The sequence below is a fragment of the Musca autumnalis genome, unplaced genomic scaffold (assembly GCF_047663935.1).
Source record: "Musca autumnalis isolate F117 unplaced genomic scaffold, ASM4766393v1 scaffold_4, whole genome shotgun sequence".
NCBI lineage: Eukaryota > Metazoa > Arthropoda > Insecta > Diptera > Muscidae > Musca > Musca autumnalis.
This window is the reverse complement of record NW_027411977.1, coordinates 75,293,556-75,316,673: the sequence shown is the minus strand read 5'-3', so window position 1 is coordinate 75,316,673 and position 23,118 is coordinate 75,293,556. Positions and strand designations below refer to the sequence as shown.

Below are 23,118 nucleotides of genomic sequence, written 5' to 3'. Positions count from 1 at the left end.
TGGGACTTACTTTTTATTGCCGAGTCCGAACGACGTGTCTTACGACACCACTTGTAGAGAAGTTCTTCATGGCTTAAATACTCAGGAAATGTCGCCAGCATTACTGAGGGGGAATTTTGCCACCGTTGAAAATTTGATGTTGCTTGGCCGCAGACCTTCTGAGTGCAAGGCGGACGTGCTAACCATTGAACCACGGTGGCCCCCAAATTGCTACTACCATGCAAAAAATCGGGAACCACATGAGACGAATAAAAAGTAAAATAAATAAGTTACGTCCTGTATAACCAGTAGGATTGAAAATATTGGGTGAGTTCTTTAAAAGTTTACAAGGCAAAATCACTTATATTACTAAGTAATGAGTAAAGGTGACACAAAGTATATGCGTGTATCCTACTAAATAAACATGCAACTTTGCCGTAGCCGGTCACAAGCCCGGTTGAGAAAGAAAGATGTATTTTTATCGCCCCCTAGGGGGAACTGAATTTACTACAGAACACTTTTGTGACGACCGACATATTTACACTTTATAGATCAAAGGTTTGCAGAGGATCTTAATGGTCGACAAGTCTCTAAAGAAGGTTGGACATGGGTTAGTAGCTTAGTCGCTTAGTCACTATCATGGTCCTCATGGGAACAACATATGGAGAAAAATAGAAATACAACAAACACCAAAGCAAGACCCGGAGTCTCATCTCTTAGGCTCTAGCAAGGAGCTTCATTCATTTTCTAGGACTGTTGGACCTACATACCCAAAGTTGGGAAATCCCACGAAAGAATATTGAGAGTACAAACATTACCCTAGTAACTTAACATGACGTGGATAGAGCAATCAACAATGTAATGCTTGCATCTATTCATAAAGCTCTCAATTGAAGAGAAGTTTTAAAAGAAGGATCATCAGAGGAGAAATGTCAGTAAGAATAATCGTTAGCAGTGTCACATAACTGGGGTGTGAGAACTCTGAGATATGGTATTTAATAAAAATGTTGGTAAATTTTAGATAAGCCGAAGACTTAGGCGCTGACTCAAGCTGTGTTGATAACAATGACCTTGAGGTAAATCCCACAAAATTTAATCTGCGGACTACGTACGGCAATCGAGTGGGAACAATACATGGAAAAAATACAAACACAAAAATCAAATCCCAAAACAAATCCCCACGGATACATTCTGGCAACTTGTCCGAGAATGATCTCTTAGTCCTTAGCCAGGTGCTGGTAGCTAGCTAATTAAGTGTGGTCAGCTCTGGAAAGAGATGTGACACAATTCGACAGCAAAACACAAAAAAGCGACGACTATGTCGTCCCGAAATATGGAAAAACCTCGAATTATTACAAAAAAGACAAAAAAAAACAGGAAATACCAAAATGCAAAGTTGAAAGTTCGGACAACCTAACATCTCCCATCTAGCTTCAAGCGAAAACGTTCCCAAGCAGAGGACAGAACGCCTTCTAAGAGGAAGATGCTAACGCATAACCGTGATGTTATGTCTATTCAGCAATAAAACGACCTTTCAACGAAGTCGTTAAGGACAACCTGAAGTGAAGGCTGTTCCCAATCACCACTGTGGAATGGGGTAAAGTAGATCCTAAGCACGGTGCGGCTGAAGTTTTTCCGAATTCTGAAACTACAATGTTCTTATATGAGAAAAATAAAAAAAACAAGCAAGTGAGAAAAGGTTATAGTCGGTACGGGGCCGACTATGTGATACCCTACACCACTACCTCTGTGCATAATCTTTTCACTCGAAAACATTTCTTTTGTGGAGATACGAAAGTTTTCACCTATCTGGCTTTTATACCAAATGACTTAAGGCGAACTGATTCAAAATAATTAATATTTAATTTTATACTAGGCTACTATCGACATCACCAACATTACTAGGCTTCTATCTCTGTGAGAAAATTTCGTGATGATCCGATCAAAATTGTGATTGCAGAAAAAGTGGAAAAAAGGGATGCATTAACGACTATTGCGATATCTCTATTATTTGACCACCTACGCCAACCTAATTTGCATAATTTTAAAGATGTTTTCTACATTCTTAGTCAGGATTTGCTTTTAGAAGGTCCCCAACCAAAGGTGTGATATCCGTCATTATTATTAAAATCGCAAAAATGAAAAGTTGGGTTCTATTAGCGACTATTGCGATATCTTCGTTGTGTGACCACCTGCGACAACCTACGTTACATCGTTTCAAAGGTGATATTTTATACTTTCATCACCAAGTTTTGCTTTTTATATACCCCTTATAGATGCTGAGATATTTGCTTTGGAATAAAATGTAGACTTTTTCTCCAAATAACTTTTTTGCTCATTCCGACCCTTAATTGTTATCCGACCATCACCAAAATCAATAGGCTTCTTCCCCTCCGGGACCCCCATCAACACCCAAAATTTCGTGACGATCCGATCAAAATTGCGACCTGTAGCGTGATTTCCAAATAAATGAAAAAATGGGATGTATTACCGACTATTGCGATATCTCCGTTAGTTGGTCACCTACGCCGACTTGGTTGCATCATTGTAAAGATGGGATCTTCTACTTTCATAGTCATCCTTAGCTTTTGGAAAATCCTCAACCAAAGCTGTGATATTCGTCATTATAATAAAAATCGCAAGAATGAAAATGTGGGTTTTTTTGCGACTATTGTAATATCTTCGTTGTTTCATCACCTACGAGAACTTACTTTACATCATTAGAAAGTTGATATTTTCTACTTTCATTGTCAGAACTTGCTTTTGGTATATCCCATATAGACGCTGAGATATTCGCTTTGGAAAAAACGTTGTCTTTTTATCCAAATAAGTTTTTTTAACATTACGACCCCAGAATATTATCCGACCATCACCAAAATCAATAGGCTTCTTCCCCTCCGGGACCCTCATCAACACCCAAAATTTCGTGAAGATCCGATCAAAATTGCGACCTGTAGCGTGATTTCCAAAAAGTGGAAAAATGAGATGTATTACCGACTATTGCAATATCTCCGTTAGTTGGTGACCTACGCCGACCTAGTTGGCATCATTGTAAAGATGGGATCTCCTACTTTAATAGTCAGGCTTTGCTTTTGAAAAGTCCCCAACCAAAGCTGTGATATTCGTCATTATAATTGTAAAGGCGCCGAAATTGCGTTTCGAAAAAGAGATAAATAAAAACACGAACGTTTTAATTTTCAAATAATAAAAGCAGAAGCTTTATTGAGTAAATAATAAATAATTATAAATAAAGGGAAAGTAGCAAGGCGAACAGATTACCTGTGTTACGGATGGCGATCGAAAACGAAGTGTCAATAAAAATGCCGAAAGGTCGCGTAGGCGCAAAAACAACACTCGTTAGAAAACTCCTAGATGACATATCAATGTTGTAACAAAAGGGGAGTAGGCCGTTTTCTAACGAGTATGCAAATTAAACACAATGAAAATAGTGCGAAAAGCGTACATTTCCAAACAATGCAAATTTAACTGAAATATATTAATTCTTACTTAAACAATAATTAAAATCGCAAGAATGAAAATTTGGGTTTTATTTGCGACTATTGTAATATCTTCGTTGTTTGATCACCTACGAAAACTTACTTTGCATCATTAGAAAGGCGATATTTTCTACTTTTATTGTCAGGTCTTGCTTTTGGTATAACCCTGAGATATTCGCGTTGGAAAAAACGTTGTCTTTTAATTAACGGACACACATAGCCAGATCGTCGAGACATTCATTTTGGTGTATATAAGTATGGGTCTACGACCATTATTTCAATGCGTTACAAATTTTTTGGGCAAAACCAACTTATAATACCCTCCCCACATAGTGGTGTAGGGTATAACAAGTAAGAAACGGAGATATACCCTCAGCCACTGACAAAAAAAAAAAAAAAACAACAACAAAACCAAACACAATAATTATGCCGTATATATTGATGTTGTATCACGAGTTTCCTTTAAAATATGTATGTACCGTAATGTGGGGCTATACCAAACATTCTAAATAACCAAACTTCTTCAAAAAGGACTTGAAATATTAAACTACGTTAAACTAAGTGTGAAAGAAATGTTTGAATAAGTTTTAGAGTTATCTTGCACAATAGCCATTTTATTTGCCGGCAGGGTTTGGAAGCTTTTGGGCCATTGTCGTAGGAAGTACTGACTTACTCCGGGAAAAATTTACCCGAAGGAGTGGACCGATATAGTCCATATTCGAACCCGATCCATATCAGGAAAAAATAATACGATGTGCAAGATTTGGACCAAATCGATTGCCCCCTGCGAGAGTTATCGTTCACACCATTTTACAGAAAAATTTTGAACTTTTGTGGGGGAGGACAAAATATTACGATACCCACAATTTGGTTCGAATCGGTTGATCCGTCCGAGAGTTATCGTGCGGTGCGCAGCCAGACAGACTGACGGACAGACAGACGAACATTGCTAAATCGACTCCAAGTTGTCTGAAACGAATTTTGTCCAAACACATTTGGGGTCTAAAACCGTTATTTTGATCATGCACATTTTTGTTCGTAGCAAAGTATATACACCCTTTCTAGTCTAAAGGCTGAGGGTAGAAAAAAACGCCGGAGCGCTTTTTAAAAAGATCGCGATCAAAGTTCACATTTTCAGGTTTCTTTTAGGTTTTCACGATTTTGCTTGGAAACCGTAAGTCATATCGAAATGGGATTAGAAAGAATGTTGTAGTTGTGAAAATTCTCTATAAGATTGACCCTATAATATTTTCGTAGATTTTACCATTTTTATACCCTCAGCCTTTAGGCTAGAAAGGGTATATACACTTTCATACGGGCAAAATGTGCCTCATCGAAATAATGGTTTTAGACCCCAAGTATGTTTGGACGAAATGTGTTTTAGACAATTTGGAGTTGATTTAGCAATGCCGTCCGTCTGTCTGTCTGTCCGTCTGTCTGTCTGTCGAGTGCTCCGATAACTCTCGAACGGATCAACCGATTGAGTCCACAATTTGGCTTTCGTAATATTTTGTCCAAACTTAGTGTAAGTTCGAAGATGGGTTTTATCGGTCCACTCCTTCCGGTACCTCCCCCACAAAAGTTTGAAAATGTTCGGAAAATTTGTGCGCACGATAACTCTTGAAGGGAGTAACCGATTTGGCCCACACTTTGTACATCGTGAAAGTTCTACCAGACTTAGATGATGTTCCTATATGGAATCGGTCCACTCCTTCGGGTACCTCCCACACAAAATTTCGGAACAGTTCAGTTCAGGACCTGCTCTCGAATCGCTTAGTTTTTTGTTGTAGCAACTTGTTTTCACTGCCCCCCATACGACGGTATAAGTTTCATCAGGGGTAAGTCCATACTTCCTGAGAAAATAGCCCGAAAGTAAAAAACTCCTATTACACCGTGTGTTGTGGTTGCAGCGCAAGATAACTCTCAAACGGATCCGATTCGGTCCAAAATGTGGCCTTCGTAATATTTTGTGTAAACTTAGTTTAAGTTCGAAGATAAGCCATATCGGTCCACTCCTTCAGGTACCTCCCCCACAAAAGTTCAACAATGTTCGGAAAAATTGTGCCCACGATAACTCTTGACGGTAGTGACCGATTTGGTCCATACTTTACACATCCTAATATGTCTACCAGATATAGATCAGGTTCGAATATGGACTATATTTGTCCACTCCTTCGGGTACCTCCCACACAAAATGTTTGATAAATTCACATATACATATTTACGTTTTGTGGGGATAGATTCATTGAGAAATACTGTGCGCACTAGCCAGCCAGACAGATAGATGGACGCACAGATTTAAATAGACTTAAAATTGCGATTTCGTAAAAACATGATGTCTAAAACCATTATTTTGATGGTCATATCAAAGTTGGCCTAAAGGCTGACGATGAGATATTGGTATATTTGAAATTGGCGAAGGAGAATAAACGAATGGCTCGGTCGAAAATCCATTAAGAGTTCGAATAATAGGAGGATAGTTTTATTAGGCACTACCTATGGCAATAACAAGTAAGTTCGGTCGGGTCGAATTTTATACCCTCCACCATAACTGTATTGGAGTAAATATGAACAATTAGTAACTACTAAGCTCTTTCTCTACGTTAAGTATAGTTCCTTGGAGGAGAATGATATATTAACTGCAGATAATCACTTGATAATGATCATTTTTTGTATGGAGGTTTTCTACCCATTGAGAATCAAAAATACCAAGTTATATCCACTTTAGAACTTACCATGTTGCCTTTGGCAACACGTGGACGTATGCTGTCTGATTTTTTTCCAAGGGATGTTTTGTACCTGTTATAGTATTGAAAATATTGATAATCCGTGAGTACCTATACCGAAAAATTTCAGGTTGAAAGTTTTACAACCCTAACGAAGACTGGGATAATGAGGATAAAACCTTCAAAATACCGAAAATCGGGAGGTACCGTTCTATGGGGGATATATTAACATGTGTACCTATACCGACAAATTTCGCTTAGAAAGTTTTATAACCCCAACGAAATCTAAATACAAATTTCACCATTTCGGTGGGATAATGATGCTAAAACCGTGGACGTGGACCTATACCGATAAATTTCGGGTGGAAGGTTTTATACCTCCAACGAAGTCTAAGTACCAAATTTCAGCCATGTCGGTGGGATAATGAGGCTTCAAAATACGGAAAATCGGAAGAGGCTATATCATGGGGGCTATATCAAAACGTGGACCGTTATAGCCCAATTTCAGTACCAAACATCCTAGGTGTAATAGAAACTTCTATGCCAAATTACAAACCTCTATCTTAAAAATGCGAGCTATATATTGATTTCAACGGACCATGGCTATTTCGACTTAGAATTTTATGCTGATCAAGGATATATATACTTTATAGGGTCTCCGACTCCGACTATTTCGATGTGTTACAAACGAAATGACAAATTTAATTACACCCTCTTTGTTATGGTGGAGGGTATAAAGACAATGTTTTATGCAGTTTAAGTTATAGTTATATAGGTTACCCCGACCTATACAATACTATTGAGGAACGTACAAAGGTATGAGGTAATTTAATTCCTTGTCCCCTAAAACTGTTACTAAACGTTATTATTGTTGTTGCTACTCTTTGTTTTTAATTCTTCGTCGTAAAGCTACATTTTTAAACACATTTTAGTTAAAGCCAAAACAATGTTGAAATGAGGACATTTATCGATTGATTTACTAGACACTAAACATAAAAGAGAAGAACCAATAATAATAAGCCATAAAAAGGAGAACAAATGTTATTAACCGACACCACCACCACCACTAGACAGCAGCTGCCGCTATCAACAGCTCTCAATGGAGCAAAGAACTTTTCCACATAAGGGCTAATTACACACAAATAGTCAGTAGGCAATTGGTTAGAATATACACCACTACCTCGTTCAATGATGTCATAAGTGTGATGGTGGCCGTATGGTATGTTATGTTTCTACCAAAATTCTTTAAATAGACCAAATAAAGTTTTAATAAATTGACTTTTTAGAAATATCGTTTACAGGACTGTTCTACTACTATTATGTGTCAAATTTCGTTGTGAGTGATACAAAATTATATTTAGATTTTGATTCGTCTTTATGAATCAATATCTCGGATATTTTGTAAACAAACCAAGGCATACTTTGTTCTTAAATCGCAAATGATAGAGTATGGTCTAACTCCACAATTTCTACTATAGGTTCAAAATCAATTTCAATAAACCTCCTCCCCATAATGGTATTGGGTGTAGAAAAAAATAGGACTAGGCCCATTATGCCCAAAAACGGCAACACGGACAAATGTAGGCTGGTAACATTCGAGAAAAAATATTGCGCCACCATGCTCTATATTTGTTGCATACATGCAAAAAAGCAAAACATGTACAAATTTCCGCCAATTTTTTTCAACTTGCCATCAAAGAATTTGCATATAATCACACAAAACGTCATATTGATTTTATAAGAGAGAATTTCGTAATTGACGTAGGTCAAGAGTAGTGAGTGACTTGAATTCAGTGCATTCACTTTATTGCACTGCACTTCACTCCACTTCACATCACATCATCACAAATCACTTCACTTTCTTTGGCAGCATGTCTGCAGTTATGACAAATAATTGGTCAAACCAGAAAACAGGTAACAACAACACAAAAATTGGTAAAATATTCAAAATGAGGAATAAAGTTCACGAGGTTCATTTAAGTGAGTGGCAGTACCACCGCCACCATCAACCACCACCATCGTCAGCTAAAATTGAGGTTGCCACAAGGGGCCAGACTTCAAATCAATCAAAAATGTTTTTTTTTCGAACTTTTCACACTTTTTCTGCCGGTAAAATGTTAATTTTTTTTTGTATAGACACTGGAGCTGCAACTTGCCAACGATTTGTGTTTTACGACTTGGTTGGCTGACGCTGGTATTGGTGGGGATTAGTAGGATGACGATGATGATAAAATTGCAATATTTCTGTTATTGTTGTCATACGTTTTGATTTAGTATTTCACACTCACGTTGTCTAGTTTTTGTTGGATTTCGATTAGTTTTACGGCCAGTTTGGTTGAGCAATAAATTTTCTTTAATTATTAGCGTACTGCTGGCGTTTGTTTTGCTTTGTTAGTAACTAATAGCTAGTAGCCTTATATGTATGTGTATTACTAGCCAACTATCAATTTCTTGGAAATAGACCAAAAGCTTTTCTTCTCTATGGAAAAAAAATGAACAATTGCTTTAGAATTTGTTTGTGTGGAATGCATTGAATAACAGGTGGCGCTGTTGTAGACATGCGCTGTAAGTTAAAACAAGGAGCTTTAACTACATTAGTGGAGAAAATCTCTTTGTAGCTGTATAGAATTAATGTTTAAGGAAATGAAGTAAGCCTTTTTCTGGAAGTAGCAGGAAGAGAAATGTAAAGCATGGTCATTATGACATAGCAATGTTCTCATTTGGTTTCATATGAAAATGTACAAGTAAAAGGATTTAATATTAATAAGTAGCCAAATTAAAGGGGAATTAATAATTAAACGTTATAAATATTGGTTGTAAGCATTTAATAGTATACAAAATAAAAAAATATTGTTAACTAAGACAATGTAAAGTCCAATGAGGTAAAATGTATGGCTGGACAGAATGTAAAATTTTCTCCAAACCGAGGAGGATCCATGAAGGAAAAATACGAAGGCTGCACGATAACTATATGGCCTAACAATGAAAACGCGAATATTTACCATCAAAAATATTTTTATGGTTTTCTTAAGCAGCATGATTTATACACTTTTTCATGCACTCAAACCATTTGTTCAATCACTTTTTCCACTCCGATTGAGACACCTCCAAAACATGGGTTTTGAACGCTTCAACAGCAGCTTCTGGCAACGCAAATAGTTGAACACGTCGTTTTTTCTTGATATGCTGGAATCAAATGAAATCATTGGATCCCCAGTCAGGACTGTACGACAGATGACCCATCAATTCCACGTTTTGTCCAGTCAAACAGGCGCTGCATTGTGGTTCCGTCCGTTGAAAAAAATCAAAACAAATTTTGGCAAGAAATTTGATTTCGATTGAAATAAATATTTTCTAAACACATGAAATTGTTAATATCCAGTACAATTTTTGCCTATTACCGCTGTAATATATCAAGTTAAGTCGAAAAAATTGAAATTTGTAGGTGGTGCCATAAAAACGTAAAATACATCCGCAAAGCATTCGCAGCTTATGAGTGAAATTATAAAAAACAAGTAAAAAAAGTATCTGTCGGCTTTGCCGACAGAGATATACCCTCAGCCTATGTGAATGTTGGACATTTGAACTTGTCGACAACAATGTGGATTAAAGTGACGCGGTAGGGGTACTTATAGGGGTGGACCGACAAAGTCCATAATGGAAGTGGACCTTATTTTGAGAGTCATATCTTTTTGATGGGCTCACTAATTATTTCAGTGGGTCATCATACAACTTTTGGACCAGTATGCCAGGAAGCATGGACTTGTTCACGAAAAACATAGTATGGCTGTAAACAGGACCACAACGATAAGCATCGGTATTCATTTCTAAAGGATCTCCAAAGGAACCGTCTTAAATGAGGCAGCGAATGCAAGTTGCTTCAAGAGAAATCAAAGTGTTTCGAGAGCAGGTCTTAAAGTGAACTTATCCGAAGTTTTGTGTGGGAGGTACCCGAAGGAGTGCACAAACATAGTCCATATTCGAACCTTATATATATCTGGTAGATATATTAGGATGTATAAAGTATGGACCAAATCAGTCCCTCCTTGCAAGAGTTATCGTGCACACAATTGTTTCGAAATTTTTTCAACTTTTGTGGGGGAGGTGCCTGAAGGTGTGGACCGATATTGATTATCTTCGAACTTAAACTAAGTTTGGACAAAATATTACGAAAGCCAAATTTTGGACCGAATCGGCAGAACCGTTCGAGAGTTATCTTTCGCTCGGACCCCTAAACACGGTGTCATAGGGGTTTCTTCAACTTTCAGGCTATTATCTCAGGAAGTATGGACTTCCTTCAGATGAAACTTGTACCGGTGTATAGGGAGCGGTGAACACAAGATGCTACAACAAAACTCAAAGCGATTCGAGACTAGGTCCTAAACCGAACTTTTCCGAAATTTTGTGTGGGAGGTACCCAAAGGAGTGGAGTAATAGAGTCCATATTTGAACCTTGTCTAACCCTGGATGAATATTTACGATATGCAAAGTATGGACCAAAGCGGTTACTCCCTTCAACAGTTATCGTTTCCACAAATTTTCCGAACATTTTCGAACTTTTGTGGGGGAGGTGCCGGAAGGAACTTATACTAAATTTGGACAAAATTTTACGAAAGGCAAATTTTGGACCAAATCGGTTCATCCGTTCGAGAGTTATCGTGCGCTCCAGTCAGCCAGACAGACGGACATTGCTCAATCGACTCCAAATTGGCTGAAAAACATTTCGTCCAAACATACTTGGGGTCTAAAACCATTATTTCGATGAGGCACATTTTGCCCGTGTGAAAGTGTATATACCCTCGTTAGCATAAATGCTGAGGGTATAATAAAGAGGTAAATGTTCAATTTCCAGAATGAAACTTACACTTAATGGTATTGACAATGTTTTAACGAAAAAAAAAACACATTCTTAAATAATTTTACAACTTTCTTAAAAATAAATTCTTTGTAAATGACTTTTTCTGGTATTTTTAATATCAGTACAATAAATTTATGTTGAGTTTTACTAATGTTGGGAGTATTTGGGAGACTCCATATTTCTTTTTAAATTCAGGGGAAAGTCTCTAGGTTACGATAAAAAAAAATCCAGCTGCCCCCATCTGCCACCCGGTATGTTATACCTCTTATACCACGCCTAAAAAATCGTCAAAATTTCGAAAATCGGAAGGTAAGTTTTTATAGGAACTATACCAAAACTTGAACTTATTTTCAACATTTTTTGCAACGAGGTTTTCTTGTATATTGAGAACTCTAAATCCAAAATTACAGTCAAATCGGTTGGAAAATTTGGCAAAAATAGTTCAGAATTCTGAAAATCGGGAGGTACGTTTATATGGGGTTTATATCTTAAACGTAGACCTATATTGAAAATTTTTTGCGAGGATATATTTTGTTCATTCAGAACTCAAAATGCAAATTTTCAACCAAATCGTTTGGAAAATATGTCTAAATTCGTCAAAATACCAAAAATCGGGCGGTACCTTTATATGGGGGCTATACGTAAATGTGGACCTACATGTACACTAAATTGTTATTCCGTTTGTAACACATCGAAATATTCATCAAGTGTATATATTCTTGATCAGGGTAAAATTCTAAGTCGATATAACCATATCCGTCTGTCCGTCTGTTGAAATCAAGATACAGCTCGCAATTTTTAAGATAGAGCTTTGTAATTTGGTATAGAAGTTTCTATTATTCCTAGGATGTTTGGTATTGCAAATGGGCTATATCGGTCTACGTTTTGATATAGCCCCCATAGAACGGTACCAATCGATTTTCGGTATTTTCAAGTTTTCAGCTTCATTACACTGTCCGAAAGCCAAAATTACACTTGAACCGGACTATATACGTTTGAAAATATAGGCAAAATGGAGTAAAATGACATTTTTAATTTTTCGTTTTCTCATCGTTTTGACCTTTTAGAGGTCAAACAATTTTTTAAGGTCAACATTTTTCAAAAAAATATTTTAAATACTTGTAATCGTCGTACGATGCTGGTATTTGTGTCATATTAAAGAGGGGGTATAGGCTTTATATAATAATTATAAATTATTGCATTCCAGGATAAAAAGGACGTCAAAGATATCCTTGAAAAATTAAGTCAAAAGTGAGCATTTTGGCAGGCGCATATCTTGTAAACCGCGAAGAATTTTAGTTTGTTCATGGAGGCAAAGTTGTAGATCTTGTCATAAAGAACTTTCCTCCAGCAATTTGCCGGTACATTTTACTTCGATATAACTAGTGGTGGAGGGTATAAAAAGTTCCGCCCGGCGCACAGTGCAAAATATGAGCACTTTAGCGGAACTTTACTAATAATTTTTAAAGGAAATGGTGTAGATTCCTAAAATTTTGCACAAGAGTTTCTTATAATAGTGGACAGTGTGGGGCTCAAATTGGGCCACATAGACCCGCGGTTTCCTGTAGCGCTCATGTAACGGTGGCTGCCGTTTTTACGTTTTACATTAATTTTTCAATCGATTTTGATGCAAATTGGTATATCGAGTTTTCAGGGGATAGAAAACTTATGTACACAATATTTTCAATATAAGTTCGCGTTCGCGAATAGCCCCCACATGCCGGGTTTCCTCATATTGGCTATTTTAAAGGTTAAAGGCAAAAATTGCAACGATTTTGATGCAAATGTAAATTTTAAGATGTTGGCGAATAAAAAACCTCCTCACACAAAAGCTGTCAACATAGGTCCTCTTCTGGGTGAAGCCACTCTATCCTACACATCTATTAAGGAGTAAAATGTCAATATTTTTTGTTTTCATTTGTATCTATAATGTTTATTGGTCCATTCAGCAGGTCTGTATCATTAATTTTGTTAATAATGTCTTTCAGATCAAGTTCAGGTCTGCACTGCATTACAATTCTAAACGTATTTTGGTATTTGCACCGCAGCATCTAAAAATGTTGCACTATATGTAAATCACCAATAATTAGCGGTCAAAGCTATAAAAAAATTGCCAGGGGGTTCTTAATTTTACAGAAATTATCATTGTTAGAATTAGTGAGTCCATTTCTTCAAAACACAGTCAACAATGGCGTTCATTGTCGCGTTTACCTTCCACTTTTGGAAAATGCAACTGAATGAAATTCCCGAAGTCTTTTTAGAAAATCTTGAATATCTCCAAAGACCGCGCGATACCGCAGTTGTTTTATAGCTTTGCGAACAGAGGGGAATCCAATCTTTCAGATTATATATATCTTAACACGTGAATGTTTTGAAATGTCCACGGAAAATAAAAAATTATAATTTTGAAAACTTAAAAAATCACTTCTTTCCGACTAAAATTGCACGAAAACAATAAGGGTTTTTTGCATTTTTTTAAGTGTAAAATATCATAATTTTTTTGTAAAATATTAAGAAAAATAAATCATGGCATACTGACTTACCATTTGTCCGCGCCACTCCATTTTTTTAATGAATCAAAAATACATTTCTTACAAAAAAAAAATATTAAACAAAAGTGCAACTTTAAGTGCATTTTTAAGTCGTTTCGTGGAGTAAATTGGCAAACTGAGTATGGACCATTTTCAGTGGAGTACTTAGCTAACGATTTCAATAAAAGTTTAATTAATTTCATGTACTTTGAAAATCCCTTAAAGTTCCACTAAACTTCCCAAATTTCGCACTGTGCGGCGGAACTTAACGCCGCACAATGGTTCAGGAAACGATTTTCCTGGCCAAAAATCAAAATTTTGTTTTGTCAAAGATATTTAATTTCTATATGGGATTCGATAGTAAACATATTGCAACTAAGGAAACCAAGAAATTAGGTCAAAATATTGGAAGGTGTGGGCGTGGGGTGCCCCTAAAGACGAACATTTTTCCCAATTTTTGGAAAATACGTAATTTTTGCTAATATCTGTAAAAAAGTAGCTATTTCTCGGAAACTATAACATCCCAGCAAAAAAGTCCTCCCAAAATCATGGGTTTTGTAAGGGATTTTTGGCAGCCGTAACTACTGGCAAACCCCCTTTCTTCCCCATTATTTTTACAAGGGCATCTCGCACTCAGTTTGTAGTTATTTTATGACCACTAGAATAACTAGTTATTCTGTGTCCACTAGAAGTTGAAAAGTAAGTTGAAAAAATTCTGTTTTTAGAACAGTTGATGTAGAGATTTTTTTAATTTCATCACACTTCTTACTTTTATTTTACTTTATTTTATTTCGCTCGCTATGCGAGTTGAACACACGAACCCTCTGACAATACATACTCTGCCACACACACGAACATTAAGGGTTGCTTAAGAACATAAATGTGCAGTACACATGTGTACCACGAACTGTTATTTTTTAATTAAAAAAACTCGCGTGCCGACAGTGAGCGTTGAACACACAACCCTAGGATTTATAGTCGGACACACACTCACTGTGCCACCGTCCTCATTACTTAGTGAGGAGCAAAGTAAGTAGGTTTGCCTTGTAATTTTTTTAAGAAGTATCCCATTACTTTTCAGATTACTTGTAATGGGAAAAGAAGCTTGTTTGCATTACTTTGTAATGGGTTACGTAATGACTAATGGATCCGAATTTTTGCTGGGATATATTGCATTCATTGTTTTCGAGTAAGGTCGATATGATTGTGGCCTTTAAAAATCGTTTTAGTAAATAACCGTAGCGTTTACACAGCCTGCGCTATTTTATTATTCCTTAGGTACTAAATTTTGTGAAATTCCAAATTTAGTGGACTAGAACTTTTGTGGAACAACATGGAACAAAGTTCTGTTTTCAAATTTTAGCGAAAAACTTTTGTGGGGGGATATACCCGAAGGAGTGGACCTACATAGTACATCTTTGAATTTGGTAAAATAATACGAGGAATTTCGAACCTTGTTTAGATGGACAGACATGTACAGCCAAATCGACTCAGCTCGTCGAGACATACATTTTGGTATATCAGGAAAAATTTCTAAAATTTTCTTTTCCATTTCAAAAAAATCAAAAAAAATTTTTGATACTACATCAATGATTTTTGGTACATAAATTAAGAAAAAAAAATCAGCATTCCAAATCTGTTTTCGTTACTAACTTTGATCGTTGCGCGCAAAAGATATGACCGTTTTAATTATGATAATTAGAAAAAATTCTAAAAAAATCGCGGCTTAATATAGTTAGCTGTTATATCCTATTATCGTTAACTGAATTCGTACCCTTTGCCATGATGCAAAAAATAATCGCAAAGTCTCAATGGATTCGCGAAAAATCAAATTTGTTAAATAATTTCACGTATTTACAAACATATTTTTGAAACAATAGCGCTCATAGTTATGAAAAATATATAAAAAAATTATAACAGCATCCAGACATTTTGAGGAATAAAATGAAACCTAAGTTGTGAAGGTTGGAGCTTTAGTATTCATGTTATTTGCAAAAATACGAAGAAAATATTACGAAAAAATTAAAATCATATTATTCTAATTTTATTTTTTTATGGTTTTATAGGAAAAGTTGGAGAAAAAATGTTTGAGTTCTTCGGCATTTTCGTCAAAATTTCACGCAATAATGATGATATTCCGTTGTAACAAATTTTTCGCTTATAGTTTTCCTATTGGATAATATTATTAGAACCTTATATTAAATCACAAGGAATTCCAATTGTGGCATAACGTTAAAATAATGTTATATTGAATATTACAACATTTGAGATGCATATAAAACGCGTAATTACGAAAATGACATGATGCGCATCCGATTTTCCAACACAGCGAATCAATCCCTTTTATTTGGTGTACAGTTTGTGAAATTCTATTTGGCGGCCACGATGTAGCGTCTGTTGCATATTAGGGCGCAAAATACAGTTAGATGGTCATAATTTCCGCGAAGTTCATTTACATTTCATGCGCATCCGATTTCAATAATCACCATTAAAAAATACATCATTCTATGCCGTTTCAATGCGATCCATCGAGAACCGTGGATGTAGCATCGCACTTAATTTTTAGAAAAAATCTATTCTATCTCTGGATTAGCGATAGTTTTTAAATATCTCTTTCCGCGCAGTTTAAACACGCGTATCGATCTACTTATTTAAGTAGAACTGACACATCCAAAACGCGTTTTAATATGCGATATTTTCAAAATAATTTTTTGCAAATTTTCGAAATTTGAGGGGTATCATATCCGCCGATCTAGTGGGTGGATTTTTACGCGTCGTGGCTTGTTAGATTCAGAACGTAAAAAAACTAAATTTACGCGGGTTTCCACGGAAATCGAATGATGTTTGTAAATTTTAAACCAAAAAAATAGGTTTTTGAGAAAAATTTACGCAGAAAAATTTCGTGTTTAGACGCAGATTACTGCGATCCTGTGAGGGCTACACCCTCATGTTATACATTAAAAAATGCGAAATCGCGAGTACTACAATCCAATAATAAGCTTTGAGGGAAATCCTGCTGCGCGTCCCGATTAGAGAAAAAATTCAAAAAAACCCATTTTTCAGGTTTCAAAATCTCAGCATCCGTTTGAGGTAGATACAGTGGATATATTAAAAAATCATACATTAGAAACTTCAACTCTGAAGTGTGCTCTTTAACTTCACCCTTGAGCATTAAGCTCTAAATTGTGTTGTAAAACCACTAATTGGAAAATAACATAATGAAACTCGTTTATTTCAACGATTTTTTCCGATTTTTTTACATTAGTACGACCACAGCTTCCGCTCAAATTATTATTTTAAGAAACCCCTCGGTGAATCGGGCTAAAACAGTTTATTTTGCCGAAATGCGGTCAAAAGTTATGGTATAGTAAAACTGATCGCGAGTTACAATACCCCATACCTCAGTTTCAACATAAGTTAATTTTCTACAAAAAGCTTGATATATGTATAAGTATAGGTCCAATACAATTACAAACTTTTTGGCCAAAACCAACACATAGTGGTGTGAGGTATGAAAATAATATCCATGACAATGCTGACACAGTTAGTTAAGGCAGGAATTGGGTATCTAACTGAAGCATTCAACTTACTGATAGCCACTTCCATTATTATCAAAGTCTCAAAACCCCATAGTCTTCTCATTGTCTATTCTGAACTTCATGATAAAATCTATTCAGACCCCTATGAGGCTCAACAAATCATTTCATTGACCTTTATAGAGTACATGATAATCTTTTTTGGCTTTTCAAGGCTCCTCAAATATATTTATACCTCCACAGAGGTCTTTTAAATCTATTCTCAAAATATATTCTGACCTCTACTAGGCTCATCAAATTAATTATGACCTTCTGACCTCTACTAGGCTCATTAAATCAATGATGACCTCCTTCAAAGTCGTTAAAGCTACTCTGACCTCTAAAGGACTCATCGCATCTATTTGGGCCTTTTTAGAGGTCCTCAAAATCTATTCTGACCTTTTTATTATCTTCAAAATCTATTGTCACTTTTATAAAGCACATCAAATCTATTTGGAGATCCCTAGAGGTCCTCAAAATAAATTCTGACTTCTAGAAGGCTCCTCATGATATAGTAGGACATCCATAGAGGTTTTCAAAATCTACTCTAACCTCTAGCTGGTTTCTTAAAATCTCCTTAGAGGTCCTCAAAATCAAATCTGACATCAGTAGCACTCCTTAAAATATCTTCCTATCGCTATGTAGTTGTCCTCAAAATATCCTTAGAGGCCCTCAAAATATATTCTAAGCCCTTTAGAACTCCTCAAAATGTATTCTATAGAGCTCTTCAAAATCTGTTATGACCTCTATGGAGCTCCCTAAAATCTATTCTCAAAATCTGTTCGGGCCTCCTTAGAGATTCTCACAATCTATTCTGACTTCTGTCAGGCTCATCAAATCTATTGGTCCCAAAAGATTGTAAAAAACAATACGGATATCTGGAGGTCTTCAAAATCTATTCGGATATATTTGAGGCTCGTCAAACCTATTCAACCCTCTTTGGAGGTCTTTGTAATCTATTCCCACCTCTTTAAGGCTCATAAAATCTATTCGAACTGCTTTAGAGGTCGTCATAATTTATGGTGATATTTATAAAGCTATTTTTCTGAGGTTCTTAAAATCTTATCTGACCTTTATTAAGCGTCTCAAAATCTATTCCTTCCTTATTAGAGATACTCGGGTGCAAAAATGTATTTTCTATACCTGGATATCTATGTAAGTATACATAGTTCTATTAACTTCCAAACTGTTTGCTACCTTAAATTCCGTCTGTCCATTTGACTATCGGAAATGTTGCAAAACATTTAGTATCCTTTAGAAACACAATTACAGTAAAACCTATTCGTTCATCAACAACCGTTGATGCCTGTCTACACAATGATGCTAATGATAATAATGAAAAACATACTTCCGATTATTGTCAGTGCCGTAAATGCTTCACAAACTGGACGTGTATAATCATAATCCCATTCGTATTATCTAATACTCCAATCACTAATCATTCAGTTGTGTGTGTGTTTTTAAACAAAAGCGCTTGCTTTGCTGTCATAACAAACAATCATAACATGAGAAGAAATCATATCGTACATTGTTAAGCCGTACGGCCTTGCATGTTGGTCGGTCGGTTTGATACCATTCGACCATCAGGCTACCAATGGTAATAACGTTAATCTCTATGCCAGGCTAAAAATAAAAGCTATAATTTTTCTCGGGATGCATAAAAACCAAAAGTGTTAAATTGTTAACATTAATCGTAGTCTACATTTTGGCATAATCCGACTTGTGGTAACTTGTAACGAGATGAGACATAAGTTGTATGTGAAAAAGACATCATCTTTTGTATTTGCTTTAGAATCTAGAGTGTAGATAATCCTCCCAATTTAACTAACACACATATGTACATACCTATGTACTTTACTCTACCCTTTTAGAACTATGGCTAAGGAAGTAGGCGAACGTATGTAACTCGAAAGTAATACCAATTCAAAAGCATTAAAATGATTACTCCCAATATTTATTCATTTTATTTTCGAATGCACATGCATCGAATCAAATAAGATCAATTGAAGAATCGAGACTGTGGCAACAGGTAACCTCCACGTTCTCCCATTCAGTGTTAATAGTTTTATGACTACTTGTATCATGTCTACGTGCTTTGTTGGCGTACATTAGATGGGAACGCAACAAATTGTAAATATTCGGAAATACGATAAATCCATTACAGCCTGTTCCATCTCGGGCTTATCTATACCCATGGCCAGACCATAGAGTGTATGACTGGTGACATAGTCAGGACCATTATACATTTCTGGATGATTTGAATGTCAAAATGTAGAGTTGTGCCAAAGGAACTATATGGAACTATATAGTTCACTTCGCAGTTCCAATGGCCCACATTTTTTCTTTGAACAAACTGCGTATACTTAATATTACACGTTATATTTCATGATGTTACTCATACGTTTTGGAACTGGTACAAGGAACTAGGAACATGACTAAAACCTTAGGTCAACTTTAAGTATATGATCGAATTGGCATTACAAAATACACTAAGAAAATATGCAGCTAACTAGAATTCCACAAAGCGCTAAAACACTATTTTTTAATGAAAATTAAGCTATTACCTTCTCCTTCAAAATCCACTATAATATGTTGCTATACGTATTAGTTTCGCGATAGTTTGAATATATTTACTTGCACTTAAATACAGGTTGTACTCACAACAAAAAATATTAGTCAAATGTTCCGACTTTTGAAGCTATTCTTAAGAAGATCGCGTCCATGTCATAGCTGTCAGAGTTGCCAGATGTTGTACCAAAATTTTGACATTCATTTTTTTATTTTTGGCCAATGGGTGGATCCACTGTGCGTTGGGGGTATAATGCTTTCCCCCAGAATCATGTCGGTGCAGGTCGAAGCCTTACTATAGCCCCCATAGGATGGCACCTCCCTATTTCCGATATTTTGAAGGGTTGTGGCCTCAATATTCCACCGAAATGGCTGAAATTTGGTCTTCATTTGGGGTATTAAACGTTCCATATAAATTTTTTCGGTATAGCTCTATGCCTTCATATAGCCCCTATAGAATGACACCTCCCGATTTTCGATATTTTAAAGGTTGTGGCCACAGCAACCCACCGAAATGGCTGACATTTGATATTTAGTTTTTGTTGTCGGTTTTGGTCGATATCGCCTCCGTTGAACGCTACCTCCCGATTTTCGTAATTCTAAGTGTTGTGACGTCAATGTTCCACCGAAAGACTGAAATTTGTTATTTAATCTTCTATGGAGTTATAAAATATTCAGGAAGAGAATTATCAGTATAGGTCAGCGGGTTCCTACATCCCACATAGTAGAGTGCCTCTTGATTTTCGGTATTTTGAAGGTTGTACCGAAATATGGAAAATTTGGTATTTAATCTTCATTGAGTCTAAAAAATTTTCGCCAGAAATTTGTTGGTATAGATCGACTAGTTCTGCTTGTGCTCAGTGACCAAATTATTAATATCCTGTATCAGCTCCCTTACTCTTGGGTGGGGTCAATGAAGCTCATCCCGCTTATTTCCTAGTCCCGTCGCCTCTGCTGTAAAATTTTGTTTTGGAACGTCCTTTCAGCCATTCGAACATCATAGGTTGGTCAGTTCTTTGAAGCCGTGATTCGAAAAGTCAGGCGGTCTGTTGATGGGGGCGATTATAGGAAGATGGTTTGATCCAAGAGAAACGAGGGGTTGCCAGGTGACATAATTTATCAGACCAGGTGACACGATGGTTATGTCTGGCGGATTATGGCATTCTCCGCTGATTCTGGAAGGGGCGTCCTCATTGACCGTGCAAAACGTAGTGCTGTCAATTCACTCTTACTTACTTACTTAGCTGGCCCATTACAGAACATTTGTTGCATAGGCCGAACTAAGAAAAGATCTCCATTTCTCTCTATTTGTTGCTTCGCACTCTGGAATACCGCGCCTTTCCATCTCATCATCCACTTGTTTGCGCCATCTATTCCTTGGCCTGCCAATTCTGCGTGCACCGCCAAGCGGTCCGTATTTATACACCTTTTTAGCGGTTTCATCATCGCTCATTCTTATGATATGGCCTAGCCAACGCAGTCGCTGCATCTCGATGCGTTTAACAATATTGATGTCGTTGTATAGCAGATACAGCTCGTGGTTCATGCGACGTCGATATTCACCGTCAACGCAGAGTGGTCGGTAGATCTTTCGAAGAATTTTTCTCTCAAACACACCAAGCACTACCATGTCTGTCTGCGCAAGTACCCAGGCTTTGGAGCCATACATCAGCACGGGTAGTATCAGTGTTTTGTAGAGCGTTATTTTTGTTTGACGAAATGTGGCTTTGTTTTTAAACTGCTTACTTAAACCAAAGTAGCATCTGTTGGCCAATACAAGTCTTCTTTTTATTTCACAACTGATGTCGTTTGTTGTGTTTACGGAGGTGCCTCAATATTATAGGAACCAACTTCCACAGTCGGTCCGAGCTCAATGGACGCATTGCGCGTCGACACCATCAACTTGGTCTTCTCACCGTTTACCGCCAGACCCACTTTAGCAGATTCTCCTTTACCTTTATAAAGGTATCAGTTACTTCTTTTACTGATCGGCCCATGATGTCTATACCATCAGCATAAGCAAGTAACATGTGACTATTGGTGCAGATTGTGCCACTTTTTTTGACGTTTGCCTCTCGTATAACCTTTTCCAGCAGGATGTTGAAGAGATCACACGAAACCTCTTTTGGTACCAAACTCTTCGGAGAGGTTCTTTCCTATTTTAACTGAGGACCTCGTGTCAGTTAAAGTCATTTTACAAAGCCGGATGAGCTTTACGGGGATAAAAAAGTCATACATGGCTTGGAATACCTTTGAACGGAGCGGGCTGTCGAAGGCTGCTTTATAATCGACAAAAAGGTGGTAGGTGCCGATCTGCATCTCTTGGGTCTTCTCCAGAATTTGCCGCAGGGTAAATATCTGGTCAATGGTGGACTTGCCAGGTCTAAAGCCGCATTGGTATGGTCCAATTATCTCGTTGACCGTAGGCTTTAGTCGTTCGCACAATATCCCTGGCACGATCTTGTAGGCATTCGGGAGTAGACTTATGCCCCTATAGTTAGAGCATACAGTCTTATCTCCCTTCTTGTGGACGGGGCACAAGATACTTAGGTTCCAATCGTCGGGTACTCGTTCTTCCTGCCAGATGGTGGTAACTAGCTGATGAATACACCTTATCAGCGTGTCACTTCCGGTTTTGAACAGCTCGGCTGGTAAGCCATCGGCTCCTGCTGCCTTATTATTCTTCAGCCGATTTATTGCTGTCTTTACCTCATCTTGGCTTGGCGGTATACATTCAATACCATCTCCTGGGATTGGGACTGTGGTATCTTCGTCGTTTTCGCTGCTATTGGATACCAACAGTTTTGAAAAATTTTCTTTCCATATCCTGAGTACACTATCTGTATCAGTTACCAAATTACCTTGCTGGTCTCTACAGAGAATGTGCATGTACCAAAGCCATCAGCTTGATGATTGACTCTTTGGTAGAATTTTCGGACTTCATTCTGGCTCCTGTACATCTCGATTTTTTCACACTCCCGGAAAAAGAGAGAGATGGAAAACTCTCTCTTTTCCTGCGGAAAAGACGTTTCTCCTCTCTCCTTTTCTCCCTGTATCTCTCTCGTGCGCTACGCGTTGCTACGGATTGTAAAGTAGCCCTATATGTCGCATTTTTCTCTTCGGTGGCAGCACGACACTCCTGATCATACCATGGATTCCTTGGTGGAGGTCTCTGGTATCCAAGAATGGATTTTGCAGTTGTTTGCATGCAGTGGGCAATGCTTTGCCATTGTCCTGATATGTTATCGGGACGAGGAGTGCTTTTATTAAGCAGTTGGGCTAGTTGAGTGGAATATGCTGTGGTTATCTGTTGTGATTGCAGCTTACCGATGTCTTACTTTCGTGTTGTGTCTGTTCGTACTTTGTTTGCTACGTTTAAGCGGG

The 23,118-nt window shown here is 37.1% G+C and overlaps 1 protein-coding gene across 8 annotated transcripts in view; it reads right to left on the bottom strand.

Moving 5' to 3' along the window:
- The window catches only part of Pura (Puratrophin-1-like), a 326,190-nt gene that overhangs the window by 231,757 nt on the left and 71,315 nt on the right, over positions 1–23,118 (bottom strand). The window contains exon 1 of one of the 8 annotated variants that reach the window (XM_073984431.1): positions 8,491–9,101. The exons of 5 other annotated variants lie outside the window; for them this stretch is intronic. Coding sequence is in view for 1 of the 3 variants with exons in the window: in XM_073984427.1 (XP_073840528.1) it covers positions 8,107–8,178 (72 nt within the window). In the remaining 2 variants the exon portion in view is untranslated. Of the gene's footprint in view, positions 1–7,251; positions 7,288–8,106; positions 8,202–8,490; positions 9,102–23,118 lie in introns of those variants that run through there. 2 more of the 8 variants (XM_073984427.1, XM_073984432.1) reach the window with 2 other exon arrangements.